Raw genomic sequence first — 17,496 nt, forward strand, 5'->3', positions numbered from 1 at the left:
AGGGCCAAAAGGTTTGCTGATAATTTTCCAGGACATTCCTCTTTTACTATAAGCAAGGAAATCTTAAGTACTTTTCAACTTGTATGTGTGATTTCCCTTTTTTGGCCTCAGGAATAGAACTTCGGTTTTGGAATAATGGAGGAAGACTATGGTTTCTCCTGCAGAAATGAGTTCCTGTCCTGCCCAGGGCTCAAAGAGTAGATATTTTAGGCGTTGCTGGTCATTCTGTCTCTTATCATGACTACTGGACTCTGGCACTGCAGCACAAAGGCAGTTACAGATGACAAACAAACAGGGGCAAAACTTGATTTACCAACATGGTTAGTGTGCCTACCTCTAGTGCACCACTCTGGGGACATCTTCTATTATTAGGATTCTATAAGACAAGACTTCACCCTCCTGACAACAGAATTGATGGTTCTCCCAAAACTCAACACTTGATAAGGAAAAAAAGTGAGTGATTGTGGAAGAAATCCCTGACCTGAGGAAATCATACAGTGATCCGAAAGATGAATGTGGGGACAGGGAACACACTGTTTTTCTATTAAAGAAACGTGAGATGAGAAGCAAACACGATGAGAAAGTGACCCCTACCCAGAACCTCTCACCTATGCCCCACCGTTGCAGTTTCCATGGGTTGGGACACTGGCCTTTCCAAAGAGCCAGAGCCCCATGTGGAAACTCTATCCTCCCTCTGCAATCCATGAATCAACACAAAGATTTCTCTGGTGACCCCTCCACTTGTGTGGGGCACAGTGCAGAGCTCGGCTGAAGCTTTGTCTGCATGCTCAGAGTTTGGGTGGATGAGATTCCTTCTCCACCCAGAACAGTGGTGGGCTTGTTCAGACTTGGCATAATCAGCCCAGAGCCCCAACCCGCCTGGACAATAGGAACATTCAACAATTTGTGAGTTGGAGGCTCAATTCATTTGTCTTTTACATAACTACATTTTTTTTCCATAAGGAGAATACTCAGCAATGACCTAAGTGTTTCTATAAGCGTATTGTTTGCTAGATGGCACCAGAAAGTCTAAATTTGTATCCTCCAACAAACCATTTCAACTGAAAATACATTTGGCAGTTAATTACATAATTCAAGAACAGAGTTTATGTTCTTCCCCATACTCCCATCTAATTTTGGATGACACTTCTTCTTGTCTTTGCTGGTCTTTGGACACAGTCCTTCAAGTTCTGATCCTCCCATTGCCAGTGCAAATAGAACTCCTAACTTTGTCTCCTGCATTGCTGCCCCTGTCCTCACAGAGGTTGGGTCCTGCTCCCATTGCTATCCTGTGCACATGAGGCCCAGGGTTGGCCATGAATCCCCCACTGTTAACCCCAAATTCTCTCTCTTTGGATGCTTTGTAGGTGGAACTTCCTCTATGCAGTATCAAAGGCACTTGGGGCCCAACACATTCTTGTTTGAGAGCCTATTTAAAGCACTATGGGACATATATCATCCTTAGCTACTGGACCCCAAGTGCCTGTAGCAGTCCCATGATGGTGAAAACCTAAATGTTGCCCAGGCTCCAAACTGCCAAAGGCCCTACTCCAGCTCAGTCAGTGAGAACATGAGGAGGAGACAGTGCATGCCTTAACACTCAGAAAGATGCAGCCTTTTGTAACAAGGAATTACCAAAATCAGCAGCTAGATCAGGTGCCTTCACCTTAGCTTTTAACACTTTGAGGAAAGGGGCTCTCTGGTCCCATTTTAAAAAAAGTCCAAAAATGAGGTTGGAAAAGTGGCATAATTTAGTAGCAAGGGGAGATTGGAACTCCTACATCTACAACTTTCTAATACCTCTCAGGGTATTTTTCCACATTCTTAGAGAAGCTTGAAAGATTCTGAGAGGCTTGATACTGACCTTTTGACCTGGCTGGGGGTGGGCTGAAAGGATGTAAAGACTCAGTTAAAATACAAGGTCATCAATATAGAAAGATCTGAGGTTAAATTTTAAAAAGCAAATGCTGCATCTACTTGTTTTGAAAATTATATATGCATAATGTATGCATTGAAGTACACACAAGGAGAACTGGGAAGATTCATCCCAAACTGAATAAAGAGAGGCAGTGCTAGGGAGGAGGAGATGAGCAAGCACTCTGTTCTAATCCAGAAGTGGTGACTGGGCTGAACACTGGCCCCAGGACCTGATCCTGGCTACCATCTCTCCATCTGCCTGCCTTCCTGCTCCCCTCAAGCCCCTGTGATCCAGCCAGCATAGGAAAGCCTCAAAGCCAAATGATCTTTCTGGTTTCTTTATAACTAGAACTATTACTATTTTGCTGAGACTGGGATTTGAACTCAGGGCTTTGTGCTTGCAAAATAGGCGCTCTACCATTTGAGCCACACCTCCAGTCCATTTTGCTCTGGTTATTTTGGAGATGGAGGTCTTGCAAACTATTTGCTCATGCTGGCCTCAAACTGTAATCCTCTGGACCTCAGTGTCCCAAACAGCTAGAATTACATGCATAAGCCATCAGCACCCAGCTTAGAAGTCTTACTATGTTAAAGGAAGATATAGAAAGGAATGTACAAGTCCAAATCAATACATTCTTTTAAAACCATGTTTCCTTTCAGAACGCTTAGTTCCAGTTGTGTGGCAAGTTTGTTTTTCCTGATTTTCAGCTTCATATGTAATGGGCAGACCTTTCTCTAAATGAAACGAACAAAGAAGTTGGTGAGCATCAATGCTATGAGTGACAGTCTTCAAATTTTCTAAAACAGGATCTAACTTTTGACCTACACAAGTTGACATGGGGTCCATAAGCCACAATGTCTCTGGCAGAATGAGAGGCTAAAGTTTAAAGAAAAGATGAAAGGGCAGGGCTGAAGTTCTGAGCACTCCATGAACAATTCTCTGATTGACTTTGCCTCCAGGCAGCAGCCTCTGCGTGCTGACAATGCTGAGGATGGAGCCAAAGGTCAGAGAGCTATGTCAGCCAAGGCCATTTTGCCAATGGCACATACAGAGAGAATCAGGGTACAAGCATTTTCTCCAGTCTCTGGAGAAAAACTAAGCCTTTGGGGAATTACAAGATTAAAGAACTAAACAGAATAGTGATTAGGGACCTGGAGAAACCATTTTTCAAGAAGAAAATTTACTTTAGGGAGACATCTTTGAGCACTTGGTCTGACTGTCAGGATCTTCTAGTGGAAGTGAGGAAATCAAAACTCATAGGAGCCTCTATTTGGGCTGGGGAATGATGAACGAAAAACACTTGTTTATTGACACAGCAAACCTCATCCTCCTGTGAAACAAACCTTAACCCTGGCTGTCCACACACAGCCTTGTGGCTGAAAAAACAAAGCATACACAATTTGTTCTGGCCTTGTCCACTATTTCAAACTTTACTGCTGTTAAGGAACATGGTTTCTAGGTTTCTGACCTTTTAGAGGAGACACTGAAGGAATTACTCACTTGAATAGTTATTTTTTATCATTGTATCCAAAAGAGAAAAAGGTTAGAGTCAAACAGGAACCTACAATTTCATATATGCAGCAGAAAAAATATAAAAAAGAGCATATAAGAAACGAGGAGCCAAGTACAGTGGCTCATGTCTGTAATCTCAGCTACTAGGGAGACAGAGAACAGGAAGATCATGGTTCGAGGTCAGCCATGACAAAAAGTTAACAAGACTCCTCAAAAGAAAAAAAAAAAAAAGGTCGGTGAGGTGGTGCACACTTGTAATCCCAGCTAGGCAAAAGGCATAGGTAGGAAGATTATGGTCTAAGGAGGCCAGGTCAGGCAAAAATGTGAGACCCTATCTGGAAAATAATTAAAGAAAAAAGAGCTGGAGGCTTAGCTCAAGTGGGAGAGTGCTTGCACAAGATCCTGCGTTCAAACCCCAGTCCCACCAAAAAAAATTTATCCAGTTATAAATTAAAAACATAGGGGGGAAAACAACGTAGGAACAGAATGGGAAGACATAACTGAAACAGCTTATTAAATCTTTGCCACAGACATCTTTAAGATACGAAAAATAATATGCTAGGTCAAAAAAAAGTTGTAGCAGCATAAAAGTTAAGCAATCCTCATGATTCTAGTAAGATTTTTGGTTTGAGACAGGGTCTTGCTATGTAGTCTAGGCTGGCCTGAAACTCACGATTCTTCTGCCTCAGCCTCCCACGTTCTGGGATCAATAGACAATGGACCACCATGCCTGGCACTAGGATTTTGTTAAGAAAATGCCTGGTTCTGTCAGCCTGGTGAGGATCTGGGTTTTATTCACATTTAACAGACCTGGACCGCTAACAAGATATTCTTTGTCACATATGAAAACTCCAACTCTCACTGGTGTGGATACTGTATTAATGCACACACCACTGCAGCGGGGTCTGCTCAATGCTCTGGATCAAGCGATCTCACCAGAACAGCCATGTATCATTCCAAGGCAAGGAAGCTGCCACGAAATATTGTTCGGAGAGGGAAAAAAAATCAATGTTCAGTATTTTCTGGTTCAGGAATTCTCATTGTGTTTAAAAGCATTTAGAAAAGCAACTGTGTGTATTTGTGTTGTGTGTTGTCTACACCTATGTGGAGGCACAAGTGACCCCAGGGTGTGGGGCTAGAGAAATAAGCATGTCCACCTACACTCAGCCTTGAGAATAGATTAGATTTAAACAAACAAACAAAACAACGAGCATCAATTTTTCGATTATTTCAATTGCACCTTAGAGTTTGTAAAAGGCCCTTACTGAGCCCCCATCTCTCTCCTCCCATCAAAGCCAGCAGCAGAGTGCTGGCCTCACCTCTGCCTCACCTCGGCACTCCACGTCTGGATCTCCCCAGAAGAGCTCCTGGCACTCACTGCAGGTGTGGCCTCCAAAGCCTGGCATGCACTGGCACTGCCCGGTGAACTGCGGCCAGAACAAAGACCAGTCAGGTGGCTTGTGGGAGAACCCAGGGGTCAATTTTTGCCCCCTACCAGGCAGGCAGAAGTAGGACCAAAGCGTCATCCTGTGGGGCGTGCATGTGCTGAGTGGGGACAGGGACCCTTCCTCCACCTTGGGCATTTCCCAGGTCCCACACCAGCACCTGCTAACTGTTTTTCCTCGACAGGGCCTGGAAAGGTCCATAGCCCAGTTCATTTTTCCTCATGGATTCACTCCAGTCCTGGGCCAACTCTGACTCACCCAACTTAGGGAGCGTGTTACTGTTAGCATGTGATGGGAAATAACAGTACTTGTCACAATGCTGTGGGATGGCCATGTGGTTCCTTTCAAGTAGTTACCAAAAAAGTCAAGGAAGACAAATGGCATTGTCCTTCCTTGTGTGAGTCTGCATCTGCAGCGGGCACTATATTGAAATGCTATGGACATCTCAAATGAGGACGTGGGCACAATGCTGTCACCCCAGTTAAGGAACAAGTTAGTACTCATAGCCAGCCCATGCTGCGTTTGCCATGCTGTGTGCTGTGCTGGCCCTTCTCCACCTGGGACCAAGCCACGTGATGGGCTAGCTGTCACCTGGGCTCAGAAGTGCCTCGCCCGGGCCACAGCCCCTCACCTCATTACAAGATGGTCCGAAGGAATGTGCGGCATTGCATTTGCACGGCTCACACCCTGTCCCACTGGCCAGCTGCCAGGTATTGGGTGCACAGTGGTCACAGTTTTGCCCGATCACATTAGGAAGACACAAGCACTGACCAGTAGCCTTGTCACACTGGCAGTCAGAGCCATTACAGTGCTCCTGCACGGTGCCCAAGTAGTTGCAGACACACTCTGAAAAAGAACAGCACAATCAGATTTACTTATGGTCACATTCATGAACACACAGGCATGCAGAAGACAGCTTTATGTAACAGCTAAAATTTCCTCTCTAGTTCTGCATCTTGACATGCAAGAAGGAAAAAAAGTGATTAAAAAAAAAATCTAAAATTACCGTTCTTCAGAAGCTGTCGTGATATACTACATAATTCTGACATTTCCGAGGCAGATGGTACACTTGCACAATGACAGATTGTGCCTAGGAGTATTTTTATGATATACAGGCTCAATAAGCTGTTGGTAAATCATTTTAAAATTGAAAGTTAGCTGAGAATAATAAAAAAAAAATGCCAGTGGGAGATACTCAGTGATTTCAAACTCCTGGCAGAAAGCAATGAAAGTAATGAAGGTGTCACAATCACTGGTAGAAACCCTTTAAGTTGTAAGACTTTAAGGAATCCAGTCCTGCACATTCCACACATTGGTAAAAGCAAAAACAGGCGCTGGGGGCTTTCTTAGCAGCAAAGAAAGCCTGGCTGATCTCTTGATAAGACAGAAGTAACAGGTCTGCAAGAAAGGTTTTGCAGATGTTACTTCTTTCTCTGTGTTAAGCTGGAAGGCTCTACTCCACCAAGGACATCAGAAGAGGTGTGGCCCACCCCCAGTGGGTATTTAGGGTCTCTAGGTCTCCTCCAATCCCAGTGGTTCAGGGAAAGAATGCAATATCAATACACTCTATTGCATGGCATTTATCTTGGTGACAGTGACAATTTCTCCTTTTGGTTTTCTATCCTTGGCCCTGAGTCACATCCTGAGACTTCAAGTCCTGCCAGAAAATGAGGATATAAAGATAAAAAAAAAAAAAAAAAGTCTCATCTTATCATTTGTTGAAGGTGAAATTTTCTCTCTCTGAATGAGCGTTTTTCCCATGTGAAATAAACACTGGAGGAAGCCGACGAGGAAGGTGGAAATCACTGCAGTGAGGGGCAAAAATGAACATGTGTCTTACTTCTACAGTCCTGCCGGAGGGCATCGCCATAGTACCCGTATTGGCAGAGCTGGCAATGGTCCCCTTCTGTGTGATACAGGCACTTGAGGCACCTTCCAGTTTCCTTATCACAAGCCTCGGGGTCGGTGGTGTCGATGTTGTTGTGACACTGGCAAGGCTGACATGACCCTCCGATGTCCGAGGGATTGCCAAAGAATCCTGAGGCACAGTCCTCACATCTGGAGCCTGTTACGCAATAAAAGCAAGCACAAGATAGTCAGCCTGTGTGAAAAGCTAGTTCACCAGTCCACCACCAATACTGTCCAAGGGGACAACCAGGTCCCTGGTCCTTCATCCTCACTGCACCATTTACAGAGCTGGGACCACCAAATCACATGTGGAGGGGAAAGAACGGGATCCCAGCTGTGAGGGAGAAGACTCTATGGTCTCTAACAATGACCATAGCAACTTCTTATCAGATCAGGGAGAAGCAGGCTAGGAGTGGTGGAACAACTTAAAGCACAGGTTGATGTTAAAATGTTAAGCCAAGGATTGCATAACCTGAAAAAAATCACTGGCCTTACATTAGCAACCTGAAAAATGGTATCCTTAATGGTGATCAATTTCCTTTAGGAATCCTGAAATCATGTGCAAAATGTGTTATATGTATACACATATATATTACTTATGCATACATAAGCATAAGCAGTAATTGAATCAGTGGCTTCAAATAAAAAGGAGCTCAATCTCATAGCAGGCTAAATTCACTGAGTGTTAACAGATAATGTAGAGGAACAAACAGTGAGGAACATGGCGTTGACAGTCAGCTATCTGGTGATTCCTGGGATAATATGCTTTTCTTCCTTCAGTCCACCATCTAGTCACCTCATTGCTTTGAATTAGATAATGAAAGAGAGAAATAAAAAGTAATCTTCCTACTGTTTAAGAACAGAAAAAAGTTTCTCCGTGTTTTGTAGGATTTAGTAAGTTTGCACTCCTGCTCTGTTGTAACATCTTCCACACTCAAGAACTGACTCTACCCCACGTGCCAACAGGAAAAGAAGCTTTCTGATTCCCTTAACTTTTAATGAAGGGTTATAAAAGGATCCTTCACTGGCTCAACCTTCATCTTTTTCTCATTAACAATGAACTCAAAGCCATATCCTTTCCTCCCTCTTTGCCTCCAAAAGTCTGTGGTGTGTGACTTACCAATGTACCCAGGATCACAAACACATGCAAGCTGGAAGGTAACAGGATCTTGGTAACAGCTCTTGGCAAACTGCCGTCCACTGTCAGGACCATCCGGACAAGGGCAGGGGCGGCAGTGATCTCCTGACCCAATGATGGGGTCACCATAGTAACCAGCCAAGCACCTGCATCAGTCACAGAAAAGAGTAAGCCATGATCCACAGTTGTAAGAAACCCATGCCAAGAAATCTTAGAAATTGCTGTTTGGGAACATTATTTCCCGTTCCTCATGTCCTCATTTCCCAGATCCTCTTGGAGGACTTTCCACTGGAGCAATGGTTCTCAAACTTTAACTCCAGTTACAAGCCCCTAGAGGACTTATTTTAAAATATTGCTAGGCCACTCCCCCAAAACTCCTGATTGACTAGGTCCCAGGTAGTGCGGATGCTGGTTGATGTGGGGATCACACTTTCAGGACAAATGCATTAGGTTGACACTCAGTCTCCATGTGCTCCCTCATTCAATGTTACCCAGAGGAAGTGACACAGTTCTCCACATGCGCTCTACTGTCCTATCAGCTGTCTGCCTCCCCTGAGCACTTGGTTCTGCTCCCTCTGCCTTAAAGAACTTGCCTTTGTGGGCATGGCTAGTACTGCTGAGCCCCTGCGCCTGCAGGTGAGGGAAAACACGTCAGCCAGCGCATCATGATCACAGTTCTAAAGCCATGTCCTGCAATCCTGTCTTTACCAATAATAAAGGTGATAGGAACCAGGCATGGTGGTCCACACCTGCAATCCCAGCTACTCAGGAGGTGAGGTAAGCGGATTATGAGTTTGAGGCCAGCCCAGACAAAGTTAGCAAGACCCTATCTCAGAAACAAAATACAAATAAAAGGGTTGAGGTGTGGCTCAAGTGGTAGAATGCAAGTGGGAGGCCCTGGGTTCAATCCCCAGTACCACATTAAAAATAACAATATTAATAAAAATCTGACAGGGATGCTGTACACCTCTGTGAATCCTGAGTCCATCTCTTTCGTAGTTCCAAATGCATTTCCAAGAGGTCCAGTCCTTCCCTTTAAGGTAAGGGGGTCACCAAGCTTGAATGATTTACAAAGTTCACAAATCTAGTTAGATAGTTAGGTCACGATTTTTAACTCAGCTTCCTCACTTTTAGCAAGGAATTTATTATTTTTATTGTCTTGTGAGATAGGGTCTTGCAATGTAGACCAGACTGGCCTCAAACTTGCAATGCCCTCTGCCTCCTGAACACTAGGATCATACCATGCTCGGCTAGCAAGCAATTCTTTTATTATATCATGCTGCTATCCTTAAGATAAACGCTAATTAGGTTACTTGTTTTATTTCCTCCAGCACAAGAACTTGAAGAATTTTGGAGATCACCAATATACCCTAGTTATATTTACAGGAAGCTGGATACTTTAATTCACACAAGGCTATAAAACAAGTTCGAAGCAGAGCTGCACCTGGAATTCAGGTGTAAGGATTTCTAATTCAGTCTGCTTTTCATGTTTTTTTGAAGAGATGGAAGACTAAAGAAACAGAAGGTGACTATTCAGAGGGAGTTTAACCACACACAGAAATAATACAAAAATATGTTCCCTAGGTACGTGGTGCATAAATCTATAGTAATGAAGCAATTTTGCACAACAGTTTCTGAGGAAGTTTCTATGAGACTTTTCTAGGTGAAATAAAGCCAAAGACATCATAATAAGAATGGAGTGTTCGTTTCCTGCCTCTCCCTATACTTCCTCCCCTTGGAACACTCTGACCATAGTTTCTTTTTAGATTTATGGCATTGAAACTTGGATCATCTGGGAATGAGGAAAAGAATAATGAGAAATTGGCTGCAGTGGATAGCAGAATTCCGAATACTTTAATAAAGTGTTGTCATCTAAGCCAAAGCTAAGTCTTTCCTTTTCCTACATCCTTTCCCACTCGCATGCAAGAACTCAAACCCTTTGCAAATAAAACTCCAAAGCCAGTTGCAAATATCAAGCAAGTTGTTCTCACAGGATGTTCTTACAGATAACATCCCGGAGTGCCTCATTTTGAATCAGCATGTGGATAACCACCTTGTCAGTGTTGACCTGAGTCTACTCTCCTTGTTACTCTCTTCTCCTTGTTAATCTGATTTTTTCATCTGTTTGTCTCTTTCTCTCATACTAATTCATCACCACCCCTGAAAGATCAACAAAGGAACACTTGGGGAAGAAAACAAAAGATGACACCAATTTATTAATGTCCTCTTTTGTAACTGTCCTTGTTTTCTTTTTACAACACAATTTTGTGGCTATAGGGATAACTTTGCTCCAAAATCTTGGATACCATGTTAGCATTGAGCCAAAGGTCTTGTGTTTGCCTCATGAACATCCTGGTGATTTAAGTGAACTGCATATTCAGTTTTCATTAATAATTTTTCTTTCATCCAGTAATCTACTTTGGCACTGACCGAGGTACTCAGTTTCACAAGTGGCTTTTTAAGATAAAATTTCGTGTAAAGTGGGTGAATATTACATGAAAGAATTTACTGATGGGGAAAGGTTGTGACTATTATTCCCCTGCGCCCCCACACACGCACACAAAGCAAGTTCTAACAATAAGTCTACATTTCTTTTTTTTTTTTTTTTTGGCAGTAGTGGGGTTTGAACTCAGGGTGGCAGGCATGCTCCAACCCATTTTTCATTCATTTGTTCATTGGTTGGTTGGTTGGTTCATTCGTTCATTCATTCATTCATTCATTCAGGGTCTCATGCTTTTGCCTGGGCCAGCCGGCAGACCACAGTCTTCATATCCTAGGCCTCTTGCACAGCTGGGATCACAGGCATGCTCCACCACACCCAGCTTATTGATTGAAGTGGGATCTCAATAATTTTTTGCCTGCTGGCCACAAACCACAATCCTCCAAATCTTTACCTCCCAAGTAGCTGGGATTAAGGTGTGAGCCATTGGACCTGGTATAAGTTTGCAGCTCTTTTTTTGCTTTTAAAGTCTGCATTTCTTAACTGGAAATGAACGGTGTAATTCAGCAGGCAGTTTTTCAAACAGACTATATTTATCTACTGACCTAAATGCTAATGTCATAGCAGGCACACTCTCTGTCTTATTCTTTCTATGGCTCTAGTATGATGCTCTGCGGCCATAGTAATTACTCAACTAACACTTGCTAATTGGAGAACCACTCTACTTGTGCACGTTTTGCGTCTCCTGGAAACTGTGGTTGCATAAAATGTTTTGAAAAACAAAGCTATTTAAAATGTCTAATTCCATTTGGATTTGGATTCCACTTTGACCCAAATTAGGCATTAATATTTCCCAACTCTCATCTGGGACCAGAATGTGCCAAGACAGACTATTTCCACACAGACCTATGGTGAACTACTACCAGAGGGCAGGTCTTGGTGGTTTTGCTCTCTGCCACATTCCCAGCACAGTGCGCAGTGCCTTGCACACACAAAGTGTAAGCTACACATGTACTGGAAAAATGTATGAGCTCCTAGAAGTACTGAGGTGGTCTGAAATGAATGACAGCCATTTGGAGCCTGGTAGAGATTAATTCTGTGGTTTGTCTAAGATAATGTTTGTTCAGCCAAAGATGATGTCATTCTCTACTTTTTTTTCCCCCGTTTGATAGAAGAGGGAGACAGGGTCTCACCACGTAGCTGAGGCTGGCCTGGAACTTGCAATCCTCCTACCTCCTCCACCTCATGCATCCCCACACCTGGCAGTGCCACAAACCTTTCACAGTTATGGCCCGTGGTGTAGTCCTGGCAGCTCACGCACTTCCCTGTCAATGAGTCGCAGTCCTCAGCATGGCCATTGCACTGGCAGGGCTGGCAGCTCGGAAAGCCCCAGTACCCCGGTAAACATCGGTCACACTGTCGAGCATACACCCCATGGAAACAGTGGCACTGGCCAGTGACAGCATCGCAGAAGGCATTGACAGATCCTTGCAGATGGCAGTCACAAGCTGCAGAAATAAGCAACCAAGGAACTGCTTTGAGAACCTTGTTAGAGCTTCATAAGCACCCTCGTCCCCAGTTCGGAATGCTCCTGGGCACATGTGACCACTAACTGGGTAGCACATTGCCACCAAAGCTATGGAACCCTGGGCCTGCTGAGTTCATGTAAATACCTTCCTATGTACCTACGTTTGCATCCGCTGGGGCCGAAGCCAAAGGTTCCTGGTGCACACCTGTCACAGGTTCTTCCAACCACATTCGGCCGGCACTGGCACTGGCCTCCGTTGGGGTCACACACAGAGCTCAAGGAACCCTGAGGGTCACATTCACAAGCTGCAGAGTAAAGAGAGACCAGACCCATGTGTGAGCAGCCTGTCACACCTGTCTCTAAACGGGCCCTTTTCTTCCCCTCTGGCTCTCTGACCCTTGATCCTTTTCTACTTTGGCTCACTAGGAATTCAGTTTGAAATGGTATCATCCTAATGCTGCGTGGGAGGGAAGAGACTGGGACAGTGTTGGCAGATCAAAGCATTTTATCTAAGCAGGAGATCATTAAAGTTTCCTACCCTAGCCTCCAGAGCTCAAATATCACAGGACATTAGACCGGAGCCCAGTGACCTTTGGGAGCAGGTCTGACCTTTCACAGAGAAAAACATAAATTTCGTTAATTTTGACATTCCTCTATTCTATCCCAACTTCCCACTCTCCCTATGGGCATACTGTGTCTTCATGGAATTTTCCCTTGTCACCTGTTGATTGTATATTTCTTAAATCTTGATTCCATATTCCTTGGGGTTGATAACTAAAATTTTATTTAAAAATACAAGGTAAGTCAGTGGCTCACACCTGTAATCCTAGCTTAAGAGGCTGAGATGGGGAGAATCAGTTTCCCCAGCCTGGCCAGGCAAGGGGAAAAAAAAGGGCAGGGTGGCAGGTGCCTGTCATCCTAGTGATGGCAGAAAACTTAAAATAGGAGGACTGAGGTCCAGGTCAGACTGGGCAAAAAGCGAGACCCTCTCTCCAAAATAACCAGAGTAAAAATGGCTGGAGGTGTGATTGAAGCAGCAGACTGCCTGCCAAGTGTGAAGCCCTGAGTTCAAGTCCCAGCACTATCAAAAAATAAAAAAAAGACAAACCCTGGCTGAGTCACTAGTTCCTATGTACTGTCTCATATAGGACCCAGGGAGTGCACTCCAGTGCACCTCATGGTGCCACATACACTGATAGCAGGAAGTGTCAGGCACCATGACAGCTAAGTGACACCTACCTAGGCCTGTCTGGTGTAGCAGGGCAGAAATGCTGAAGATGATATTTCTACAGACGTCTGTCATTGGCGTTTTCACTACACTTCTGCTGTTCTCCAGACACCGGTACCTCTGAAAGGTTTCCCAGGCACTGTTGGTGACCTCCCCATCTCCTGAGCCTCCTGTGGTGAAGATGTCCAGGGATTTACAGTATGGCATGAGAACAAGCTATGGGAGAACAAGAACAAAATGTCCTGATGGCTGTGCCCATGTCAACAGTTACAGCAAGGAAACACATAAAGCCCCCATGCCTACTTGCTCCTGGAACAGAAAAAAATCAGACTAATTACATAAAGCAAACACCTTCCCATTCTTAAATACTCTGACTGGGAAAAGCTTAGATATACTTCGATAGCTTGGTGGCTTATGAAATGCTACTGATGAAGCACTTCTTATTTTTGAAGGAAAGTAGTTTGAATACAGTCTTTCCACAGTGGGGAATTTTATAAGCCAAGTTACCTTGGAGAGAAGAAAGTACGATTCTACTTCACTACTCAGTGCTATCCCTTCCCACATTCCATAGCAGCAGCTGAGCACTTCCTGCCTCATTTTACCTCATGTGCCAGGGAGAACCTGGTACTTACTGAGTCGATGAGTGTATAGGGGCTCTCCACGTCGCTGTCAGAGGACGTGTACTGGGGCAGCTCCAACCTCACTGTGTAATTCATCCCCTTCTCGAAGCACACTGGGCGAGGAAGGACAACATATCTGTCCCCCAACAAGAGAAGAAAACAACAAAGTCAACTGTTAAGCACCTGAAAAACAAAAGCTCTATGGTGATACTTCCAAAGGAAGAGTCCATAGCCAGTGTTTCACCCTGCAATGGTGACTCAACAATTTATAAAATACTAGAGAAAAAAAAAATGAATGTGCATATTGGTTCTGTTGAACTGCAAAGCACTGTCACACTGACCTTGAGCCTGGTGATAATGACACCACCTGGTTGTCATCATCGGGAACAGTGTTGCCACACCGGCTGCTGGCTGGAATCTTCCCAGGTCGTTGCACTGTGATGACAGCTTTTTCCCAGTGGTCAGGGAGCTGGAGCAAGAGATAGTTGAAAGGACCAGCTGCGTGAGCCCACTGTAGCCTGCCCACCATTTAAACTTGGCCAAGGTTGATGGAAAACATGCCTTGCTTTCCCTCCCTCCTTACCACTTCCTCTGCTACTGCCCAGTTCCAGCCCTTTTTCCCCTGGAGGCTAAAACACCTCCAAACTGCTCTCCAAGCCTCTTCCCAGTGTCCCTTCTCACCCACTTTCACGCACAATGACAATTGTCAAAAATAATGACAATCCCCTGCTCAAAAATCCTTCAAGAACTTCCTATGACTTTAGGGTCCAAATTCTTTTCCTGATCTTGGCATTTTTCTTAAGAAAAATATCCCTCATCTCTCTCTACAAAATGATTCTCAAAAAACAACCTTCTCTGCCCATGCTATTCCCCTTTTGTCCTTCTTTGTCAGTTTATCAAAACTACCACACTCGCTGTCACGGGAAGTGCCTGTCAAACCAGTACTTGAAAGGCTGAGACAGGAGGATCAAGAACTCAAGATCAGCCTGGCCTACAAAACAAGACCCTGTCTCAAATAGGGAAATAAATAAAAATAATAAAAATAACCTAAACAACAAAAATCCCACCCATACTCAAAGGCCTAGATCTGATTCTTTGTGAACACTCTGGGAACCCCTGCTCAGCCCATCTAGTGTGACCCTCTCCATCTTCTAGCACCATTTTCTTCTGTGCTGTCACACTGTCACTTCCAGCCTTCACTACAGTGAGAGGAATATGTCTACCAATGGGCAGCTAGGCTGTGGGGAAGGAGAAGATCTGATACCCTCATCACCACCTTAACTTAGTCAGGATAAGTGTCTAATAAGAGATCACTAAATGTTTCAGGAACTAGAGCCAAGAAAAAGGCACGTTTTAATATCCACAGAGGAAGTTAGAAAGTCAGAGGCTTGTCTGTTCCAACACAAACCCCAGACCTCACAGAAATGTCTAGTATCTGTTTTTCCACAGTACCACTTCCCACACTGTCCACTGAAGGCTTTCTTCACCTGTGGCTCATAGCGAATTAGGATGTCATATTCCATGGAAAAGGGTATGTTGTCAATGAAAAACTCCAAATAAGCCCCTTCAGGCACTCGAACAAAGCCAGGTCCAGTCCAGGAGGGAATCCGGTCCTGGATGTACTGCCGCTCCACCACACTGACCCCCTGAGGACAAAGGGAACAAGAGTTATACTTTATATGGAATGGGATTCAGTTACATTTCACAGTCAAAGAAATCCAAAGTCTTCCAAGGATTCAAAGCTGTGGCTATTTTATATTTGTTTGGTACAATCACAAATTTCCCAGTAAACTATAGAAAGGTTTTGAGGAACAAACAGGTAATTGGTTTCTTTTCAGTTTTGGGAACATTGGAGATGAAACTCAAAGGCTTGGAATACACCTTATATGATATAATCAGGGGAATAAACAAAAAAGGAAAGAAAAAGAACATTCCAAATGTCATTTAAGTGAGTCTAGGAGTGATGGAGCACTTCCCAGATTCCGTAAAAAGCCAGTCCAATATCTAGTGGCACTATTTTCATTTCTCTCATTGGCACTAGTTTCAGTCTCTAAGTACAGTGAAGAAACTTGATATGCTAATGAGTGCTCACTCCTGATGAGTCAATTCTGAGTTACTGTTCACAGGGTTATCTCACAGTTCTGTGGCTGGTCATCTCCAAAGATGGCTGCTATCAATTCCTTCCTTCTCTGTATCTGTGAGCAGCTTCACCCACCAAAAGGTATAACTTATGTTATCCTCCCTGTGAGTGGGCCGGCCTGGTGACTTGTGACCAAAAGAATTGTCATGAGATGATATTGTGGGACTTCTCAGCCCAGGCTTTAAGAGATCTGGCTTCTGTTCCTCCTACTAGGAAGCCAGAAGCTAGTTGAAGAAGTCTTATTATCCTGACTCCACCATGATGTAAGGAAGCCCAAGACAGATGTGTGGAGAGGTCAGGTGTAGAGAGACATCCCACCAGCCTCAGGTTGTTTCAAATGTACCAGCTGAAGTGTGAGACACACATTTTAAGTCACTAAATTTTGGGTTAATAAATGAGATGAGTCTTGAGTACATATGATGTGAGATCTACAGTAACTTTGGAGTACAAGTAGAGAAAAGAATGGAAGAAAACTGTTTTTGGCAGAGACAAATTATTAAATATGTCAACAAATAAAGTTTTTGCCTTATTAGTGAATGCTGGAAGGTCTATGTGAGTGATGGATTGACTGAGCTTTACATAGGACTCTTTGCAAGAAGGCCACTACATCCTTATTTTGTGTATGACAAAAGCTAAAAAAAAAAAAAAAGCTTAAGTGACCTCTTTATGAGGCATGTTCATTACTGCCTCCCAAAATGCTGCTTTACAAATCTGCAAAGCATCCCCTACTTACAGGCCCCAAATTGGCTTCCTCTGCTTCATAGATGTAGTGGTCCAGGGTGGTGAAGTAGTAACCAGACTCCACCTCGTTGCACTGCCGTCCAATCACGTGAGGCCGACAGGAGCACTGGCCCGACTCAGCTGAGCAGCTACAGGGGAGGAGGAGCAGGTCAGCTGTGCTCGCCATATGCATAAATAGGCTCACTGGAAGCAAGCAGTTCTACATTTGCCATTAAACAGCACATGTGGCAAAACATTTATGTAGAATTTATTTCCTTTAGAAAACAAATATGTGGGGGGAAAAAAATCTCAGAATGAATCCCAAATTCCAAAGCATGATGCTGAAGCCTGTGTGTGGTTGTTTCAGTTTTACCTCCCTTACCTTTTCTTCACTTACACTGCATACACACTACATTGAGATCTTCTGTAGACATCATAAACTTTCTTGCTTTGGTATCTTGTATCTTTTGATTTTCAAATGCAAGCCCTACTCTGGACTTCAGACCCAAATGCCCAAATCCCTGAAGGACAATCTCCAAGATGGCTATCCCAGAGGCACTCCAAACTGATTGATCCAAAATGGTGGCACTCAGTTCCTCCCATGTTCTTTACTTGGTAAAGGCACCTCCTCCCACTGAGTCAATGAAATCAGAAATTTGAAAAGTCTTCTCTAGATTCTTTCTTCATATCCAAACAAGAACCAGCTTCTCTGTCCTTCCCCTCTGTATCTCGTGTCTCTTCCTCCTTCCCAGTGGCCATGCTGTGCTTTACTTTTCTCTCACAGACAGAAAAAGCAGTCACTCCCTTCTAATTAGTATCCTTACAGTTGGGGTTGGAACTTCGAAACCCAAATTACCTCCTCCACACAGCTGCCCAAGTGACCTTTCTAAGAAAGGTCA

General features: G+C 44.0%; 1 protein-coding gene across 1 annotated transcript in view; it reads right to left on the reverse strand.

The window, feature by feature from the left end:
- Lamb1 (laminin subunit beta 1) overlaps positions 1-17,496 on the reverse strand; it is a 68,996-nt gene that overhangs the window by 20,133 nt on the left and 31,367 nt on the right. Inside the window, exons 14-24 of the mRNA XM_020169259.2 lie at positions 16,611-16,746; positions 15,225-15,383; positions 14,079-14,206; positions 13,750-13,873; positions 13,129-13,333; positions 12,051-12,194; positions 11,638-11,869; positions 7,904-8,067; positions 6,716-6,940; positions 5,507-5,721; positions 4,761-4,857 (exon numbers count right to left, since the gene is read on the reverse strand). Coding sequence (XP_020024848.2) covers positions 4,761-4,857; positions 5,507-5,721; positions 6,716-6,940; positions 7,904-8,067; positions 11,638-11,869; positions 12,051-12,194; positions 13,129-13,333; positions 13,750-13,873; positions 14,079-14,206; positions 15,225-15,383; positions 16,611-16,746 — 1,829 coding nt within the window. The remainder of the gene's footprint in view (positions 1-4,760; positions 4,858-5,506; positions 5,722-6,715; positions 6,941-7,903; positions 8,068-11,637; positions 11,870-12,050; positions 12,195-13,128; positions 13,334-13,749; positions 13,874-14,078; positions 14,207-15,224; positions 15,384-16,610; positions 16,747-17,496) is intronic.

This window comes from Castor canadensis, chromosome 2 (assembly GCF_047511655.1).
Source record: "Castor canadensis chromosome 2, mCasCan1.hap1v2, whole genome shotgun sequence".
NCBI classification, from domain to species: domain Eukaryota; kingdom Metazoa; phylum Chordata; class Mammalia; order Rodentia; family Castoridae; genus Castor; species Castor canadensis.